The 20,869-nt window shown below is 39.3% G+C and overlaps 2 protein-coding genes across 3 annotated transcripts in view; one reads left to right on the top strand and one right to left on the bottom strand.

Annotated features, from left to right (window-relative positions):
* The window catches only part of PPAT (phosphoribosyl pyrophosphate amidotransferase), a 37,105-nt gene extending 33,058 nt beyond the window's left edge, over nucleotides 1–4,047 (bottom strand). Inside the window, exon 1 of one of the 2 annotated variants that reach the window (XM_006730836.3) lies at nucleotides 3,772–4,047. In XM_006730836.3, the coding sequence (XP_006730899.1) occupies nucleotides 3,772–3,899 (128 nt within the window). In that variant the 5' untranslated portion in view covers nucleotides 3,900–4,047. The remainder of the gene's footprint in view (nucleotides 1–3,771) is intronic. The other variant, XM_081812334.1, reaches the window with a different exon arrangement.
* The window catches only part of PAICS (phosphoribosylaminoimidazole carboxylase and phosphoribosylaminoimidazolesuccinocarboxamide synthase), a 39,188-nt gene extending 19,685 nt beyond the window's left edge, over nucleotides 1–19,503 (top strand). Inside the window, 9 exon segments of the mRNA XM_081812335.1 lie at nucleotides 607–743; nucleotides 4,719–4,785; nucleotides 7,650–7,847; nucleotides 12,689–12,867; nucleotides 15,069–15,248; nucleotides 15,349–15,462; nucleotides 16,143–16,226; nucleotides 17,778–17,958; nucleotides 19,310–19,503. Of these exon segments, the coding sequence (XP_081668461.1) occupies nucleotides 607–743; nucleotides 4,719–4,785; nucleotides 7,650–7,847; nucleotides 12,689–12,867; nucleotides 15,069–15,248; nucleotides 15,349–15,462; nucleotides 16,143–16,226; nucleotides 17,778–17,958; nucleotides 19,310–19,488 (1,319 nt within the window). The 3' untranslated portion in view covers nucleotides 19,489–19,503.
* The last annotated feature ends 1,366 nt before the right edge of the window (nucleotides 19,504–20,869 follow it).

The following is a 20,869-nucleotide window of genomic DNA, read 5'->3' as shown; positions in this document are numbered from 1 at the left end:
ACATAAGTCTAGCCCAAAAGATGAGAAAACAGACTCTAAAGTTAGGAGACTTGCCCAAGATCAAACTGATGTTGGAAAACTGGGACTAGGTTTCAAGTCTTATGTTAAGGAGCTATTTCCAATTTTGACCAGAATGACAAAGCAGTAGTACTCTGAAACTCTTTTGGGGATAGATAAGTCCTGCTTCAAACTAATGCAAAAAGCGAAGTTGTAAATAATAGCTGTAACTTGGAAGAACTGAAAACACGATTTAAAATTGAGAATCATTAAGTTATAAAAGTAACTGAATTAAAAAGTCTTTCAAGCCCAAGACTGGTACAATTAGCAAGGACAATTTTAACATAAGTCACTTCCCCAACCAAGGGTATGGAAAACACTATAGAAATGGGACGTATTTGGTCATTATTACTAAGAGATGAAAATCAAAATAAAGTTATCCCAGCCTTAAATTTGGCAACTCCAAGCAAGTTCTCTGACAACCTATTCCTGTATACTCCAACAAACTTAAATGAAGACAACTGGAAACTAATTCCATAGAGGTTGTCTGAGGGCATCTCTTTCTCACAACTACCTTTCTAATGATAATATTATATACTCTATTTACAGGACCAGTGTCTGTATCTCTTAAGAAAACTGCTCCTGAGATCACTGCAAATAGGTTTCCTCAAAGCACAACAGAACGAAAAGATTCTACAGAATGTTTCTACAGAAAGGAAACCCCCTACATGATCCAACTTCATCAGGTAAATCTCAAAATTTTTAGAAGTATGAAAATGTTTATCAGTTGTAGGGTTCAATTCCTAACCCAGGGAAATAATTCACTTTTGGGGTGGGCATTTTCATCTCCTAATTAACCAAGGAAAGGCTAACTAGTTGATTCATGAGATAAATCTATGAAATTTTAATAATTCCTTTTATGGAATCTTCAAAATATGTCCATGTCATTCTAGTCTCCAAAAAATGCTGCCTGTAGTTGAAACGTGAAGATTTCTGATCTAAAAAGGTGTGTGTGGTTTGTTCAGAACTCTGCAAACCACTGAACCAAAGTTTTTAGGACTGAAAAAGCATGTGGTGATTATATGTATCTGTCGTGAACATGCATACACACAGAGTTTGCATCTAAAGAGCTCACTGAAAATGTTAAATTCCCCAACAGAAAGTAGAGCTATGGAATAAATCTCCAAATTGCCAGAACTACCAGAAAGAAGTACTTCTGAATGAACCCATCTGGATTAAGTATCCAGCGCATGACTATCTAGTAATTGGTGTTCCATTTGTATTTAAATGAAATACATAATATAACTTTCAGGTACTCTATTATCCCTAAGGTGAGACTAAATTTTTTATTTATTTTTATTTTTTAAAAAGATTTTATTTATATGACAGAGAGAGAGAGCACAAGCAGGGGGAACGGCAGGCAGACGGACAGGGAGAAGCAGGCTTCCCAGTGAGCGGGGAGCCCGATGTGGGGCTCCATCCCAGGACCCTGGGACCACGACCTGAGCCAAAGGCAGACGCTCAACTACTGAGCCACCCAGGCGCCCCGAGAGTAAATTTTTTAGATCAGATTATACCTAAGACAAATACAATGCAAAAGTGATAGCAATCTTACCTTCTAGATTCCATGTTTTAGGAAGATAATGTGTAAGAGGTAAATTCCTTTATCAAAAAGGAAAAAAAAACCCAACAGAATCCTGTTACTATTGTTTTAAAACAACTAAGTATTGAGTGGAAGGAGGTGAGGAGATAGAGACTTCTGCAACAGACCACCACTTACAAGTGTACAGCGCATTTAACTAACTCTACTGTATATTAAGTTATGACAACCTATCTAGGTGTCCAGTTTTAACATTCCTTGATTCAATGCCATAGAAAAACATTAGTTTTTAATCTCTGAACCCTACGGACTAGTTCAGAGTAGCAGAAGATTTTTATCTTCGAGACATTAGGGAATTTCATCATTCTTCCAATCAGATCAGTTCCTCTAAAGGGTGAGGACTTTTGCTAATTCAAAATTTTTAATTGGATGAATTTATGGGAGAGAACCAGTCTTCTCAGTGCACCTTAATGATTCTATGTCTACAAAAGGAAAATCTTAAACAAATAGCTTTCCATTAATACATTTGTTCCCCAGAAACTACTGGGTTCCTTGCCGCTGTTATTGAAAACATCACAAGGTCAATTTTCAAAACCAGTTTAACAAAGACTTATTTGGTCAGATGAGCAGCCTCAGAGAATCCATTTATTATTGCTCTATTATCATAATTACATTTTTATTGCTCTTGTACTGTCTAATCCTTAATTCTTTCACATAAAAGCAACTACAGAAAAGTGCATGTAGCTAGAAATCAAGTTGTATTCATTAAACAAACAAAACAAATCCTTTTTCTTCCGGCACATATTTAAAGGAGAGACTGAAGATCCTCTTCCCTTCACAGAATATCCAAAATAACTTATCCTAAGAATGTTATAAACTCATGTTGCTCTGAACTACCATATAAGTAGATTTTAGTTTGTTCTTGGATTATATATCTAATCTTCTCAAAAAATGTACAGTATTTTAAAACAAGATCTCTTTTAGGGTCAACCCACAATTATCCAGGACCAGAGTCATTCAAGTTAAAAATATTCTTTTTGATTCAACCCAGACTCTAAAGTTACTCTCAGCTCTTTAAAGAAGTACATAAGACGTGAAACTAAAGTATTTGCCACTCTGAAAAGATCAAAAAGACTACTTGCAATCCAAGTTTGGTGAGGGAAAGCAGATCATTTGGAATGCATTTATACTTGTAGCTCCCATATTGCTGATAAATGTTACTGCCAAATTCCTTAAACTGTTCTAAAAGTTATTGCTGCAGCATTGCCTTATGAAAACTTTGTAATACTTTCAGTGATAATGTCCAACCTACGTTTATATCAAATGCCAGGTAATAAGAAATGGAAGGATCACGGAAGACATGTTATTTTTTAACTCAAAGGGATCTACCAATTTTTCAAAAATCAGTATGTATCTAGTCATACAGGAACTGCTCCCCTTTCCCTCTTTTAAATAAGGGAGTTACTTTTTGGCATCTTCTTACTACAACCTTTTCCTTCATTATCTGAAATCCGTGACTCTTTTGCAGATGCACTATTTCCTGTGACTGGTTTATTTTCAGTTAGTTTGTATGAGAACTACAACCGAGACTTCCTTTTGAATATCAACTAGCTCTGTTTCCTGGGGTTTGAACTCTAGAATCCCTAAATTCTCATAGCTATGACTACGTTCACATCTACCATTTGCTCAAAAGCTCTGCCCTTGCAAACAAAAGCTTGCGGTGGTCGAAGGCTCCGCGAGAACACCTCAAGGTGTTGTAGGTCCTGGGCCAGCAGCCACCCCACACAAACCTTCACAAAAGCAGCTCCAGGCTCTGCAAGATTAAAACGGGCAAGTAGTGGGAGAAGTCCCGATTCGGCCAACCCTAGCGAACCGGAGCCTTACAAATTGGCCAGACTCATGAGGGGTGCACACAACCGGAGAAGGGGGGGAAGCCCCTAAAGAGCATTAAGGGTTTGGGGGGAGAAGCAAGTCCAGGGATGCAAGGTGGTGCCCGCGCACGCCTTGGCAACCTAATTGATGCCACAAGCAGTTATCAATCCAGGCAATAGAGGTCGGTCTCCAGGCCCTCAGGCGCACAGGAGATCGCTAACTCGGGCCGCGGGAAAACGACTTGGGCTGAACGAGAGAGAAGCACACGCGCCGCCACCCCCACCCCTCAGCCGGTTGCTCACCGGTGCTGCAGCCCCACGAGTCCCAGAGTGATCACATGCGGCACATCTAGCTGCGTGGGCCACTCTCCTGAGGCGATGCACCCGAATACGCCACATTCCTCTCGGATTCCCAACTCCTCCAGCTCCATGTCGCTGCCGAAAACACGTGCAGGGACCTGCCGCCGCAGCAGGGGCCTGAGCACCAACCAGCTGCCCGCTCGGCCCGTACGCCTCAGAGGCTCGCTTCCTTCCCCAGCCGCTCGACCCTCGCTACTGCGACGGCGCGCGCTTTCCCAAAGCAAGCGTGATTAGCGCTTCCCCCACTGCACACCCTGCCCCGCCCCCTCAGGATGCACCAATGAGCGAGGAGGGAGGGAGAGCCTCCGTGGCTGAGAGGAGGAGTCACAGACGCCTGGGGTGGAGCTAGTCCTCCGCCGGATCCCTACGGGAAACTACTTTTTCTGCACATGGAAATCTCCGTTATTTTCTAACACCCAAGACTGGGGTGATGAGAGTAGTTTTGTTAACGTCATTTCTGTCCCAGAGGATGTAAACTTTGTATGGCCCTCCTCACATGCTTTCCCCCGGCCGTCACTACTTGGTACGCTCCAACCTATGAACCGCTCTCGCAGCGGAGAAGGTAGCCGGTCAGCGAGCCTGTGTAGAATCGGGAGGGTCCGTCAGTGCGCGCCACTTTTCGCCTCTTCTGGAACAGCGCCCGCGCACAGGGGTGAAGGGGACGGCCTGTGTCTCTGCGCCTGCGCGGCGGGAAGCCTCGCGGGTAGAGCTAGCTCGCAGGATCGAAGTTGCTCTTGGGCGGCAGAGACTTCCCGGGTTCGGTGGCGGCTGTATTGCCAGCGGAGAGCGCGTGTGGGCGCCCAGGAATACTAGGCCTGGCCGGAGGTGTGTCTGTGGGCCGCTTTCCCTCCCCCGCCACGTGAGCCTCTCTGACCACTCCTCTTTTCCAGAGTCTTGCCTGTCTTCCCGGCGCGGCCGCTGCCCCCAGCCCACGCAGGATAATGGCGACAGCTGAGGGTGAGTAACAGGCACCCCCAGGAATCTGCCGGGGACTCCTGCCCTCCTCGGTCTTCCAGCCGCCGCCTCCTTGCCTGGAGGTTGCGGACTCGCCGCCGACACGTGCACACCCCGCGGCCCTGCTGGCAGCCTCCTCCCGGGCTGTGCCTGGTCTCCTTGCTGCCGCCCCTCTAGGCCGCAGGGCGGGCGGACACGTGGCCCGGGCACCGCTAAGCGGGGCGTAGGAAACCCAGCGCTCCCGGGCCTCGCCGAACTTTCTGAAATACTCGGAACTGGCTCTGGGTTGGGGAAAAGAAACAAAGTAGAGGAAGAGAGTGATTAGAAAAAGAAATGGCCAGGGGTTGGAGAAGTGCCTGGAAATCATATTGGTAATCAATAGTTATTGCAAAACAATCACAGGAACTTATGTGTTGAATCTTCTAAGTCTTGCTTTTCCTGTTAAGTCAGTAGCCTGCTATTTCCGGAACATTAATATTTGAATCTATTGAAAAATTTACTTTTTTGGGTCCAGATTTTGTGTCCTTTATAGTCTTGATGCCATGATGACTTTGAAGAGCTCCAGAAGTACCAGGCAGAAAGTTGCCTTGATTCACTTTACATTTATCTTATTTACATAATCTTTTTATTTACGAGTGATTAGGTGCCCAGAAAAGATCACTTGTGACATTTATGCCGATAAAACAAACTTTTTTTTCCCCACACACCCAATTTCTAAATTTATGGTGAACCAAATTGCTTGTGTTGGCTGATCAGTACATCGTCTTCCACAAAGAAAAATTGAATTTAGGTAAAATATTATAGACTTAATCTAATATAGATATCTGTCGTTTTGCTAAAGTGCTTAAAAGCCACATGGTTGTTCTTAGGATAAAATGGAAACACTATCAACATGATGTATGAGGCCTGAAGGATGAATAGTGAAATGCAAGGGAAGGAAACAGTGTTTGGGCCTAGGGAGAGTGTGTCAAAAGCCTGGGAGTGGGATATAGAAATTCAGTTACACAAATTAGAGTTCTGGAAAGGGAATAGAGAAATCTGAAGTTGGAGCACTAAGCTGAGGCTCTAACTTGAGGGACCTTTTAAACCTTGTCAGTAAGTCAGGATGTTACGATAGGATGGGAATTCATCCTCTAGGTACCTTGCAGCGTAACTATTAAATTGAATTATAACTGTTTGTTTAATGGTCACCTCCACTAGCTGGTGATCTGACCACTGCTCAGTTCTCCTGCCATTCTTTTCTACTCTGTAGCTGCTGCCCTCCCTCCCTTGCCCAATAGCAGTGTGTGTGTGCGTGTCACACACACACAAACACACCTCCAACCATACTGAAGTCCTGCCCTGCACTGTTCACACACACACACACACACACACACACACACACACCTCCAACCATACGGAAGTCCTGCCATGCACTGTTAACCCCATGGTCTTTTTTCACCACCACTACTAACCCTTTTCCCTCTTTTGGCTAAATATGTATCCTGCCTCAGATCTCAGCCTCAACCTCACTTTGTTTCAGACGTCCTTCTCTGGTGTCTAGACTAGGTTAGGTGGGCCTGCTATGAATGTGTGATCCTGTAGTCTCTGTATGTCTCACACCATACTTACTTTGATGTCCTGTTTAATTTTAGCTTCCCTCAGACTCAGGTTGCTTGAGAGCAGGACCTCTGTCTTGTTTACTGGTATATCCCTAGTGTACCTGGTACATGGACCCTAAAAAATGCCAATACTGAGAATGAGTCCCTGTTCTAGGAGCATGAGGGGTGATTTCTCCCCTTGGAAATTTTAAGTCCTTAAACTTCTGTTATCTCTGATCTTCATCTAAATCAGTCTTTCTAATGACTACTTTTTTTTTTTAGTCTGTGACCTGCATCAAATTGGATTCCTTTGTCCTTACTTCCTCACAATTTCCCACATCTGTTAGTGTGGAGAAAGGATTAACACTGGGGAGTAGGGAAGAAAGATTAAGAAATAGAGGTGCTCTGGAAATGGGCTAACTTAAGTGGGTGGGGGTGCCTCCCCTTGCACTTTAAAAAAATCAAGAAACCCTTCAGGCTGAACTTTCCCATTTTGCGTCATGCCAGATGGAAGTCACAAAAAATAAGCATTTTTTTCCTCTACAAGCTAGTTTATTGTATTGTGAATATATATACGAAAATGCTGTTTTATTAACTTAATGTAAATTAGTCCTACTTCAGTTCTGCTATGAGAGAGGCAGGGTTGATAATGGAAAGAGAAAAGAATATGATATCAGAAGACAAAGGATTTTGTCTGGCTCTGCCATTTCCTAACTGCATGGCCTCTACCTTTTGGATACTTAGTTTTCTAATCTCTACAGTTGACCCTTGAACAATGTGGGTTTGAACTGCACAGGTCCACTTACCCGTGGATTTTCTTTTTTCCAATAAGTACCACACAGTACTGAAAATGTATTTTCTTTTTCTTAAGATTTTATTCTTTTCTCTAGTTTACTTTATTGTAAGAATACAGCATAGGGTACATATAACTTAGAAAATATGTGTTAATCAGCCATTTAATCTTATCAGCAAGGCTTCCGATCAGCAGTAGGCTATTAAGTTTTTGGAGAGTAAAAGTTCTATGCAGATTTTCAATCCTAGACCCCACATAGTTCAAGGGTCAACTATAATTATTTGCATAATTAGAGTTTGTCACAAAATTATGTGAACCAAATACGATGCCTGTGAAAATACTTTGTAGAGTATAAGGTTCTATGCAGATGAGTGAATTTTTTATTAAAATTATTCCTTAACCACTCTTTATGTTCTCTGATTGATCAGAGATAACTTAGTCTTCCATTAGGAAATTTTTTCCTGAAATCTGATGTCTCCATTTTATCTCCACAGTATTGAATATTGGTAAAAAACTCTATGAGGGTAAAACAAAAGAAGTTTATGAATTGCCAGATAGTCCAGGAAAAGTCCTCCTGCAGTCCAAGGACCAGATAACAGCAGGAAATGCAGCCAGAAAGAATCACCTGGAAGGAAAAGCTGCAATCTCAAATAAAATTACCAGTTGTATTTTTCAGTTGTTAAAGGAAGCAGGTAAGTGGCTTTCCCGATAGCCTCCCCTTTCACATTCTCTCTCTCACGAACATATTTGTCCTTTCGTGGGGAAATGGCATTATTTGGATTAACAACATGTTGACTACCAGTTATATTTTTCAGTGGTTATCGGAAAACAGGTAAGTGGCTCCCCTCACAATCTCCTCCCTTTTGAATATTGCCACACACACACACACCCCACCCCACACACACACAGGGCACACTCTGATCTCTTTCATGGGGAGATGACATTTGGATTAAGAACATGTTGTTTGGCAATGTCTCAAAAGGTAAGGTTACTGAAATCAAAACCAGGAACTCTTAAATTTCACTACAGCACTTAATTTGGAATTAGTAAGTAGTATCATTTAGTTAAGGAATCTTAACAGTTTGCTACAGTCTTTGTCTGGCATGCATATCTCCTCTGTAACTTTTCTCTCCTAAGAAGATGTCCTAGGAGAGACTTACCTATGAAGGAATCCTGTTCTGGTATTAGGCAGCTCTAATTGAAGAGTTGAAATTTGGTACCTGCAATTCTATACAGTTATTCATTTCTCTGTCCCTTGGAGATAAGACAGAATTTCAAATTCCTTTTCCACTTGAAAGCCCTGAAAAGTATTTGAAGATTGCCACCACACCTTCTTATTCTGCCTCAAGTGAGGGATTTGAACTAGATCAAAGATCTCCAGGGTTACTCCCTACTCTAAAACTGAAAGAAGACTATTTCCTGTAGAGACATCTATTCAAAGAGACTAGATCAGAACATTCTGTGGAGGGCATTTGGAGTAAAGAAAGGGGAATTAAGATAACGGGCTTTTCTGCAGGGATTCAGTCAATGCTGATTTGTCTGTAGTATATGAAATCTCAGCTAATAAAAGATTTGAGCTCTTTTCCTTCAGTGTAAGAGGCCTCATTGCCTTGGATCACTCAACCTTTGAGGCCTCTGGTTCCTTAAGCCTTGTTTTTTACTATCCCTGTTCTAATTTTATAATTTAATAATTTTGTCTCCTTTTACTACCCTGTTTTATTGCACTTGGCTTTATTGTGTTTCATGGATATTGCCTTTTTTTTTTTTTTGTACAAATTGAAGGTTTGGCAGCCCTGCCCCTGCATTGAACAAGTCTGTTGGTGCCATTTTTCTAACAGCATTTGTTCTCTTCATGTTGCTGTCACATTTTGGCAAGTCTATCAATATTTCCAACTTTCTCATTATTTTATATGTTATGGTGAACTATGATCAGTGATCACAACTTGCTGAAAGCTCAGATGATAGCGTTTTTTAGCAATAAAGTATTTTTTAACTAAAGTTTTTTAGATATCATGCCATCACACACTTAATAGATCACAGTATTGTGTAAATATAACTTATATGTGCACTGGGAAACCAAAAAGTTCATTTGATTTGCTTTATTGTGACATGGAACTGAACCTGCAATATCTTCGAGGTATGTCCATAATGTCTTAAATTAATCTTCTAAATCCAAAGGGGGATTTAATACCTTTGTTTCCAGTCAGGATAGATGTACCTACCTTCCACAAAATAACAAGGTAATTCAAATTAAATCAATTCTGTCAGTACAGAATGGGTTCTTGAATAGTTTTGCCTCTTTCCTAGTTTTCTGTTGAACATTTTTAAGGTAGTGTGGGGAAAAAATGTTTGCCAGCCTAATTTGTCATCTACATCATAAATCCCTCTATACGTTGAAAGTGAGTATGTTGTGATAAATTTAAAGGACCACCCACAGTTCCTAAGTAACACGATTTTAGGATTTTTATTTCAAGGCTTCCTTGATAGGTGGTTTCTCAGTGACTGAGTTGATTGTTATAGAGAGCATCAAACTAATTTTAGGTTCCTATTGCAGTACAGATAAGTGATCCATTTTTAACTTGCCAAGTTATCTCATTCTCCCTGTACATACGAAAATTTTAAAAAATTGCTTAATACTATAAATTTTTAACAATAAAAAAGATTAGCTCCTATGTATCCATAGTAGTTATACATAGCTACGGGGCTTTATTTATTTATTTATTTATTTATTTATATTTTTTTCAAATAATGGAAGATAAGTACAGGCCCAAGTTTTTATTTTCTTACTCAGTAAGGGACTATTCAGTGCATTTTGTGGGCTTGACAAAAATGAATTAAAGTGACCCAAATTGTCTCTGTTTGTCCAGGACTTTCCCAGTTTGGACTGTGAAAGCCCTGAGTCTGAGAAAGCTGGGAAAGCTCGCAATCCTAAAAGAAGTACTCCAACAATTATCTTTAAACTACTGTATTGGCGGGGTGCCTGGGTGGCTCAGTCGTTAAGCGTCTGCCTTCTGCTCAGGTCATGATCTGAGGGTTCTGGGATCGAGCCCCGCATCAGGCTCCTGCTCAGCGGGAAGCCTGCTTCTCCCTCTCTCACTCCCCCTGCTTGTGTTCCCTCTCTTACTGTCTCTCTCTCTGTGTCAAATAAATAAATAAAATCTTTTTAAAAATAAATAAATAAATAAACTACTATATTGGCACACTTAACTAAAACTTACTTGGTTCACATGAAATGTTGAAAGATGTTTTTCAGGTTTTATACACTGAAATTAAGGAAAACTTAAGTTTTAAAAAATTCTTAGATTTGTTTTAGAGGACAGATCAGGAGTTCTGTTGCCTTTTCTAATTTTTACTTGCTGATAGTTAAATGCTATGTCTAGTTGACCACCAGTGATCTATTTAAAATTGCTTTCTTTATAACCAAGGCTATGTTCCTAATTAAGGTATTTCTAGAAGTTAGAATGGGAAGAGCACCAAATGAGATTTTGTAAATCAGGATTCTGATTTTCTCACTGTCAATCACAAGCAAACTATAAAATACTATACAAATAATAGGTATAGGTAATACTGTTTTTCCATGGAAATATTATACATGCTACACCTGAGTTATGAAATGTGTGGATTTGGTCTCAATACTTAACCTTTTAAGTCTCAGTTCTCTCACAGAAACCTACCGTAATTACATTTAGGTGTTAATAGTGATAATGGGTATAAGTCCTGCAGTTGTTAAACCACAGATGAGGAGCTGGGCAGCCTTGATACATGGGTGGCCCAAGGGATATGTGGGCTGATTAGCTGTCAGACACTGCCATTGTAATTCAGAGTATGAAGTGACATTTCCTTAGTAATCTTCATAGGAGTCTTAAATTCTGTAAATAGTGAGACATGGGGAGAGTTCTTTTGCTCATCCCCCCAGTCATGAAATTTGCTAAGATGATTAGCATGTATATTAGAAGCAATCATTATATCATCTAAACTGAATCTTTTTTTTTTTTTTTTGAAGCAATTCTTTTTTCCTGTACTAGATCATTACCGTAAATTGATTCTGTACTTTTTGTTCTCTTAGATGTGAGGAGGAATTTTCCTCTGAGTAAAAGTAACTATTGTTTATATTTAAACAATAGATTGGGATACCAGTCTTTCAAGCTTGGTAGACAAATGAGCACATATATCTAATAATTAACAGATCTTAAAAGGAACTCTTAAAGCCAGGCATGTAGTTACCACCTGTAGTTAAGGATTGATTTAAATGATTTGCCTATCCATGAGCATGAGCCCAGTCATTCTTTAAGGGTTAAAATGACCATTTACTTAAACTCTTACTCTTTCCCAGAGTTCCTGTTCATGTAGCATGTCACAATTTCCTGTTTCAATTGAATCTTACTGGTCAAACCCAGAGGGAGTACAGAGAAAACAGTGCAGGTTTGCAACTGGTCCAAGCACCATTACTGATTAGCAACATGTCCCAGCTTGTCAAATTACTTACCTTCTTTGAGCCTCTGTTTCTTTCACTGTAAAATGTAATGATACCTACCTGAAAAATTTTATATGTGGTTAAATGAGATATAAAACACTTAGAACAGTGCAGGTCTTACATAAATGTAGATTCCCTTCATGTACGGTAATATATACGTATGTTATTATATGGCAGCACAAAGTAATCCTGTAGCATTACCATGATTAAAATGTCTCCTGGAAACCTTTATGTGTTAACATAATAACGCTCATCTTCAAGCTGCAGTGTTAATACCTAGAATATCTAGGAGTGGAATTGCTGGATCATATGGTTCATGATATATTATAACTATTATTAGGTTATTTTCCAACATCCCCAAATAAAATAGCTCCCATCACAAGCTAGCTTTTTTATCTTAGTTTTCCAGTAACAGTTTGAGTAAAATAGAAGGGAAGGGAAGAACAAATGTTTTCTTTGCTCTTGGCCAAATTGGCCGCTATGTTCTTGCTGCTACCTGTTGGATACTTTTTTTCAGGCATTATTTTCTTCAAATATTAAGAGAAAAGGGCAACCCAAAATGTAGGGCTGTACTTGATTGTGATAAGTAGATATTTTATAAGGCCCATTTAATACTGGACTGTCAAATGTGAGAATTGTATAACCAAATCTAAAGATAATTTAGTACCACTTAGATGAGTTATATGCTTTATGCAAGGTAGGTAAGCAGTGGCAGGGGAATTTCTCAAAAGTCTTTTTTGAATGTATGAATGAATGGTAAAGACAATGGGACCCAGACTTTCTGATCCACTATATACTTTCCCATGCAACATTAAAATGAAATACTCCTAAATATTTTGATAAGCATTAAGAAAGCCATACTAATAATTTTGCTTTCCTACTTACACTTTTTCAAAAAAGTTAATATATTTTTGGTAGTATCATTTAGGGATAATACATTTGGCTAGATAGGGTTTTTGTTTCATTTTGTTTTTCATAAACAGCAATTTTATTATGCCTCAGATCTAACTTTTTTAATACAATTTTAATGCTTTTTAACACCTTTTTATCAATATGTAGGTATCAAAACTGCTTTCGCCAGAAAATGTGGGGAGACAGCTTTTATTGCACCTAAGTGTGAAATGATTCCAATTGAATGGGTTTGTAGAAGAATAGCAACTGGTTCTTTTCTCAAAAGGAATCCTGGTGTCAAGGAGGGATATAAGTTTTACCCACCTAAAGTGGAGCTGTTTTTCAAGGTAATTATTCTATGCTTCTGTGTCTTACTATAGTATAGCAACAAACATAATTTCAAAGTCAAAAGATTTAAATGTTATTAAAGCTAAATAAAATCTTTAAAAAAATAAATTTAAAAAATAAGATTATCAGTTATTAGGAAGAAAAGTAACAATTCAGAAACTTTAAATTTTTAAAGAGTTTGAAGTAAGGTGAATACAAGGGATCTTTTTATATTCAGATACAGAAAAACTATTACCAATATCTCTTATAAGCAAAAACATAAAAAAGATGTAGGAATCAGTGGTTATAAATTTGTATTGGTTTTCATTATTGAAACTGCTTTTTGGGATGCCTGGATGCCTCAGTCATTTAAGCATCTGCCTAGGACTCAGGTCATGATACCGGGTGCTGGGATTGAGTCCTGCATCGGGCTCCTTGCTCAGCAGAGAACCTGCTTCTCCCTCTACCTGCTGCGCCCCCTGCTTGTTGCTCTGTTGCACAAATAAATAAACAAAATCTTAAAAAAAAAAAAAAAAATTGCTTTTCTCTTTTCCTCTTTGTTTAGCTGTTAAGCATAGTTCTAACGTCAAGAGTAATGTCTGTGTAGCATTTTTATTCCCTTTTTTTTTTAAGATTTTATTTATTTATTGAGAGGGAAAGAGGGAGATGGCGAGTAAGCATGCAGTGAGAGGAACAAAGCTGGGGTGGGGAGAGGAAGGCGGGGGGAAGAATCCTAAGCAGACTCCACACTGAGCAGGGAGCCTGACAGGGGGCTCCATCACACAACCTGAGATCATGACCTGAGCCGTAACCAAGAATCTGGACGCTCAACCAACCAAGCCACCCAGGCGCACCTTGTGTAGCTTTTTTTTTTTTTAATTTAAAGATTTTATTTATTTATTTGACAGAGCGCACAGGCAGGGGGAGAAGCAGGCTCCCCGCTGAGCAGGGAGCCCTACGCAGGGTTCAGTCCTAGGAACCTGGGACCATGACCTGAGCTGAAGGCAGGTGGTCGGCCGACTGAGCCACCCAGACGTATCTTGTGTAGCATTTTTAAACAGTGAACTAAAATTGCCTCTCAGCCTTTTGGCCTAGTTCAAGTATAATTAGTGAACTGCATAGTTTAAAATGTTTATCTTATGGTTATAATACAAATCCAGAATTCATAAAAGAAAAATTTCATGTGAAATTGGGACACTACATAAAATGAATAAAATGAAAGTATTTTTTTCACTAATGCCTTTATATAAAGTCTCTTGAATTATTAAATAATATCCCTAAAGACTTACAGTCTTATATAAATTTTTATTAAAAATGAGGTCAAGAGCAGTGCCTGGCTGGCTCAGTCGGCAGAGCATGCGACTCTTGATCTCAGGATTGAGAGTTTGAGCCCCACGTTGGGTGTAGAGATTATTTAAAATCTTAAAAAAAAAAGGGTGGGGGCGCCTGGGTGGCTCAGTCATTAAGCGTCTGCCTTCGGCTCAGGTCATGATCCCAGGGTCCTGGGATCGAGCCCCGCATCGGGCTCTCTGCTCAGTGGGAAGCCTGATTGGCCCTCTCCCACTCCCCCTGCTTGTGTTCCCTCTCTCGCTGTGTCTCTCTCTGTCAAATAAATAAAATATTTTTTAAAAAAAGGGGGTGTGCCTGGGTGGCTCAGTTGGTTAAGCATCTCCCTTTGACCCAGGTCATGATCCCGGGGTCCTGGGATCAAGCCCCATATCGGGCTCTCTGCTCAACGGGGAGCCTGCTTCTCCTCTCCCTCTGCCTGCCCCTCTGTCTGCCACTCTGCCTACTTGTGCTCTCTATCAAATAAATAAAATCTTAAAAAAAAAAAAGGTCAGGAGATTATGAAAACTGCATCCTAGAGAGATTTGGTGGACTAAAGTGTGTTTTGGCCTTCTTACTATCTCTATTGACTCAGATGAAGAAAAAATAAAAATCACAAACTTTTATTTAAATTAGTTTATAGAGAGAGCAAATTCTTTCAAATTACTTTATCACCTGGAGTAAGTTACTCACCGAATATCTTTAAAGTAGTTATTAAAACTAGATAAATTAAAAATAATTGTGAGTTAAAGGGCATTTCAATGAAAAATTAAGTCTTTAGAGAAAATAAATATTTCTGAGGAATTCATGGTCAAGGAAAAAAGGACTTCAGTTTATCTCAAAAATTCAAAATTTTTATTTTTAAATTAATTGTACTCCTATACTTTATTTTCAGGACGATGCCAATAACGATCCACAGTGGTCTGAGGAACAGCTAATTGCTGCAAAATTTTGCTTTGCTGGACTTGTTATAGGCCAGACTGAAGTGGATATCATGAGTCATGCTACACAGGCTATTTTTGAAATACTGGAGAAATCCTGGTTGCCCCAGAACTGTACGCTGGTTGATATGAAGGTACAAATAAAATGGAGATTTGATAATAAAGATTATAACTGAGAAATGTCTTTAGTTGTAGAGTTTTGAAAACTTTTCTTTGGTGATATGCTATTTCTAGATTGAATTTGGTGTTGATGTAACCACCAAAGAAATTGTTCTTGCTGATGTTATTGATAATGATTCCTGGAGACTCTGGCCATCAGGAGATCGAAGCCAACAGAAAGATAAACAGGTAATGCCTCAGGATTTTTTTTTATCCTTTTCAAGATCAGGCGAGATAGAGGTGAGTAGGAAGATGGGAGGAAAAGAAAAGGCAACTATTGTTCTATATGATAAGAACCAGAGTTGATTGCTGTTTACTTTTAAAGATAAATATCTCTTACATTTCGTATATCCTGAAGAAAAATAATAGGAACAGTACCTTGCATTTACAAAACAGATTATTCATTTATTATGACTATCACACAGAGCAAGGGTTATCCTTGTTTGGCCAATTGAAAACTGCTGAGAGGATGATAGATATCTTCATAATTATAAGAATAAGGGCAGATCTGGAACTCTATCCCAAGTGTTCTGGATCTTACCAGGTTCCATTTCTGCTCTGTCCTGTAAAAACAAAATTAGGGCAGATGCTCTCTACTTAATACATAAGAATTGTCAGGGCAGTTAATTGTAGTTGCTAGTGTAGAAAGCACTTAAGCTTAAATGAAAATACAAGTGTACTTCACTATCTGAACTTCCTCTAGTCTAATTCAGGAAATGAATTTATAGGTTCGGATACATTTTCAGATATATTCCTTGCTATGCAAGCTTTTCATAGTCTACCCAAAACTCAGAAATTAAATAATTTCAGTTAACAAGAATATTACTAATAGAATATCTGTATTCTAAATTTCATATCTTATTTTCTAGTCCTATCGTGACCTCAAGGAAGTAACTCCCGAAGGGCTCCAGATGGTGAAGAAAAATTTTGAGTGGGTTGCAGAAAGAGTGGAGGTAAAACTTTTGTAGTAAACCCATGCTGTTCTGTGTTTTTCTACAAGAAAATCTTGCTTCAAAAAGGACAAAACGCCCCTTCAATAGGGGCGTCTGGATGGCTCAGTCAGTTGAGCATCTGGCTCTTGATTTTAGCTTGAGTCAGGATCTCAATATCTCAGGATCATGGAGTTGAACCCCGCATCGGGCTCTCCGTTCACTGCAGAGTCTGCTTGGGATTCTTTCTCCCTCCCTATGCCCCTCCCCCTGCTTGCATGCTCTTTCTCTAAATAAATAAATAAATAAATAAATAAATAAATAAAAGCATTTTTTAAAAAAAAGGAAAATAAAAGTGAGAAGGTGCAGTTATTTCTCTTCTCCAGTTTTTTTTTAATATTACTTTAGGAAGAGTGTGTGTGTGCACGCGTGTGCGCAAGTGGGGGGGAGGTGGCAGAGGGAGAGAGATAATCCTGAAGAAGACTCTCCACTGACCGCAGGGTCTGACACCGGGCTCAGTCTCAGGACCCCAAGATCATGACCTGAGCTAAAATGAGGAGTCATCCACTCAACCAGCGAAGCCACCCAGTGGTTTAAAAAAAAAAAAGGAACGCCCTTAAGAAATGTACCACCTGAGCTATCCTCAGTGACATACTGAAACCCCCTGTTGTTAAACTGGCCAGTACACTCCCAAATTCTGTTGGGGAAACCTAGAGTCCTTGTCTCCTCCCTGCCCCTTACATTTCCTACCCATCCCTCCACTGCTACTCAGAGTTGCATTAGCATAGGTTCCATAAGTAGAGTTCAGAATTAGAACTCTATGTGACATTAAAATGTCACTTTAAGATTTATGGTATTATTGGGGTGCCTGGGTGGTTCAGTCACGACATTAAGCATCCAACTCTTGATTTTGGCTCAGGTCATAATCTCAGGGTCCTGGGATCAAGCCCTGCATCAGGCTGTGCACTCAGTGGGGAGTATGCTTGAGATTCTCTCTCCCTCTCCCTCTCTCAAATCTTTTAGATTTATGGTATTATCATTACTATAATTCTGTGGAAATTGAATGGGATTTTGGTTATTCAAGGGTCATAGCCAGTTTTCAGAACATCATTTCCTTGGGAACATGCATTTTGAATTCTAAGTGACTTAAGGTTTATAATATGATCTCTTTATTTTGGCTGATTATGCCTTAAAACCTCCATTAAACACAATGGACTAAAATCTTAGGATGAAATATTTTATATTACAGCTTCCTGAATATTAATTAGAAGGGTTGAGTATTTATTTTTGCTTTTTATTATAGTAAATATAATTTCTCTGATTAAAAATCTTACTCTTTAGGTCTTAATTATGAAGACCACTTTTCTTTATATACAGAGGTTATTTTGAAAAATAAATTACATTTTGGCCTGTTTGTCTCTGTCTTGAGTTTGGTCTATTAAGAAAGAAAATATTCTGTCCAGTTGTACTTTTACTCTGCTATAGTTTTGTAAACTGATTATTCTTATGATACTCAATTCTGTATTTATCCAGTTTTTGCCATTTTCCTTTCATATCCATGTTTCTCTTTTCCAGTTGCTTCTGAAATCAGAAAGTCAGTGCAGAGTTGTAGTATTGATGGGCTCAACTTCTGATCTCAGTCACTGTGAAAAAATCAAGAAGGCTTGTGGAAATTTTGGCATTCCATGTGAACTTCGGGTAACATCTGCCCATAAAGGACCAGATGAAACTCTGAGGATTAAAGCAGAGTATGAAGGTAAATGTCACATAACTAGAGCATTTCAGGAAATTCTCCTGATTTTGCCAAAAAATTTTATGTTTGGACTAATAATGCTGAAAAAGAATTTGCCACATTTCCAAGGGGGAAAATGTGATAATCTAGGCTTTCATTATACTCCCAAAGAGTATGAGATGCTCTAGGCACTTATAAAAGAATGGCTCGGGGGAAAAAGAATTGAAAATGCAACATGAGTACACTTGAAAATAATGCAACATTGTGTGTCAACAGCATTCAAGTTTTTTTAAAAATGTTAAAAATAAATAAGAGTAAAGGCCCCCACCCCCCAAAAGAAAGTGAAACATGGAAGGAAAATAAAGACTAGAATGAGTTTGTACCTAATAAGAAGCCCCTGAAGTATTGTTTCTAATACGCTCCAACAGAAGATAGGCCCCACATAATTTTGGGAGGCCTGAGGTTGAAGCAGCAGATTCTTTGAGTATTGTTAGTGGTCAGCCTTTCCTAGGAGGTATTTGAATGTGAAATTAAGGAATAATTTTAGAATTTAATATGTAAAAGAAATGTCTTGATGGGATAGTATTGATCTAAAATAATGGAGTCCTGGAGACATAACCAAATGTTTCTCAACTGGGAAAAATGTTGATCTGAGTTTTCTTCCTAAAGGTAGTTGTTACAGGAGCATAGTTACTAAGGTTTGGGCCGGGGATAGGAGGAGGGGGCAAGGAACTGGAATAAGTTCCTAGACCTCTTTGTTAAACTTATGAAAGCCTGAACTCTTTCTCCAGAAAAGTGCAAATACATAAACTTTTGGATTCCAGGTTAGGAATCTCTGTGGTAAGAAACAAAGGAATAATTTAAAAATTTATCGAAGAATGAAATATTTAAGAGATATGTTGGAAAATATATTGAAGGGTAATAAATATTTGGGTACTATATTGTTGAATTTGCCTTCCTTCATTCATACTGTGCCCCTGAACCTCTAGTCTCCATTAACAAGGTCTCCCTATACTGTTGTTTGAAGGAACCGAGGACAGACACTGGTTCTGGTGGTGTCATTCTTTGTTTCGGTGAGCCTAAGCAGCCAGAGTAGAAGGGCCTTTGAGCCATTCCCTCACTAATACTCTGGTACCTTTTTATACTATCGATCTCAAAGATGGCCAGACTTATTCTCGCTACTTTGTTACTTGAGATATAGTAGGTGGTGAAGTGCGGTATATACTGAATATATATGTAATAATAGTGTCTTATTTATGCTTTTTCTGGAGATTGCAAATAAAGGAACTGAAGGAGTTAAGACACATAGGCATTTTGTTTTAACCTATCTTAAAATCTCTTTTCCAATTCAATTACAAACGTGTAATTTCCCTAGGGGATGGCATTCCTACTGTTTTTGTGGCAGTGGCAGGCAGAAGCAATGGTTTAGGACCAGTGATGTCTGGTAACACTGCATACCCAGTTATCAGCTGCCCTCCACTCACTCCAGACTGGGGAGCTCAGGATGTGTGGTCTTCTCTTCGACTACCCAGTGGTAAGATACATGAATTTTAAAAAGTTGTTTATTAAAGGGGCACATGGGTGGCTCAGTCAGTTAAACATCTCACTCTTGATTTCGGCTCAAGTGATAATCTCAGGGTTGTGAGATCAAGCTCCATGTTGGGCTCCGTGAAGAGAGCCTGCTTGAGATTCTCTCTCTCTCCCTCTCCTTTTGCCCCTCCCCCCTGCTCGGGCTGGCTTTCTCCAAAAAAAAAAAATTGTTTATTGAAAAATTTCAAACATGCACAATAGTAGAGAGAATAACATGAAATCTCATGTATCCATTATTCAACTTTAAGATTTAATATCTTATTACATCTGTAGCCCTTTCTGCTGGATTATTTTCAAGCAAACATAGCATTTTATACTTAAATATGCTTCTCTAAACAATAAGAACTCTAGTTTTTATTATTTTATTCTATTTTTTAAGATTTTATTTGTCGAGAGAGAGCGAGCATAAGCAGGGGGAACGGCAGGCAAAGCAGGTAAGAGGGAGAAGCAGGCTCCCCTCTGAGCCGGGAGCCTGATGTGGGGTTTAATCCCAGGACCCCGGGATCATGACCTGAGCCGAAGGCAGATGCTTAACCGACTGAGCCACACAGGCGCCACCATGATTGTGATTTAAAAACTAGAGTTCTGGCATGGCTGGGTGGCTCAGTCGGTTAAGCATCTGCCTTGGGCTCAGGTCATGATCCCGGGGTCCTGGGATCAAGTCCCACATCAGGCTCCCTGCTCAGCGGGAAGCCTGCTTCTCCCTTTCCCTCTGCTGTTCCCCCCACTGAGTTCCCCCCCCGTCACTCATGCTCTCAAATAAATAAATAAAATCGTTTTTTAAAAAAATCATAGGATACCATAATCACACTTAAGAAAAATTAATGGGTAATTTCTTAAAATCATCTAATTTTCAGTTAGTGTTCAAGCTTTACTGATCATCTCATTTGTTTTTACAGTTGGTTTGCTCAAATCAAGATCTAACATAGTCCTTATATTGCATTTAATTGCTGTCTCTCCTAAGTCTCCTTTAATCCTTCTTTTTTCACTTTCATTTATCCTATAGAATTGTCCATATTTTGGATTTGGCTGATTATATTTCTGGATGATGTTTAACATGCTCTTCCTAAATTTTTTATAAACTGGTGGTGAGATCTGTAGCTAGATCAAATCCAGATTTGGGTTTCCCGCCCCCCAAGAATACATCATTCATGGTTTTGAAGTTTTTAAAAAAATTTTTTTTTATTTCTTTATTAACATATAATGTATTATTTGGTTCAGGGGTACAGGTCTGTGATTCATCAGTCTTACACAATTCACAGCACTCACCATAGTACATACCCTCCCAAATGTCCATCACCCAGCCACCCCATCCCTCCCACCACCCACCACTCCAGCAACCCTC

The sequence above is a fragment of the Leptonychotes weddellii genome, chromosome 2 (genome assembly GCF_054177405.1).
Source record: "Leptonychotes weddellii isolate Sample4059 chromosome 2, ASM5417740v2, whole genome shotgun sequence".
In the NCBI taxonomy this organism is placed as follows: Eukaryota; Metazoa; Chordata; class Mammalia; order Carnivora; family Phocidae; genus Leptonychotes; species Leptonychotes weddellii.
This window is presented reverse-complemented; position numbering and strand designations above follow the sequence as displayed.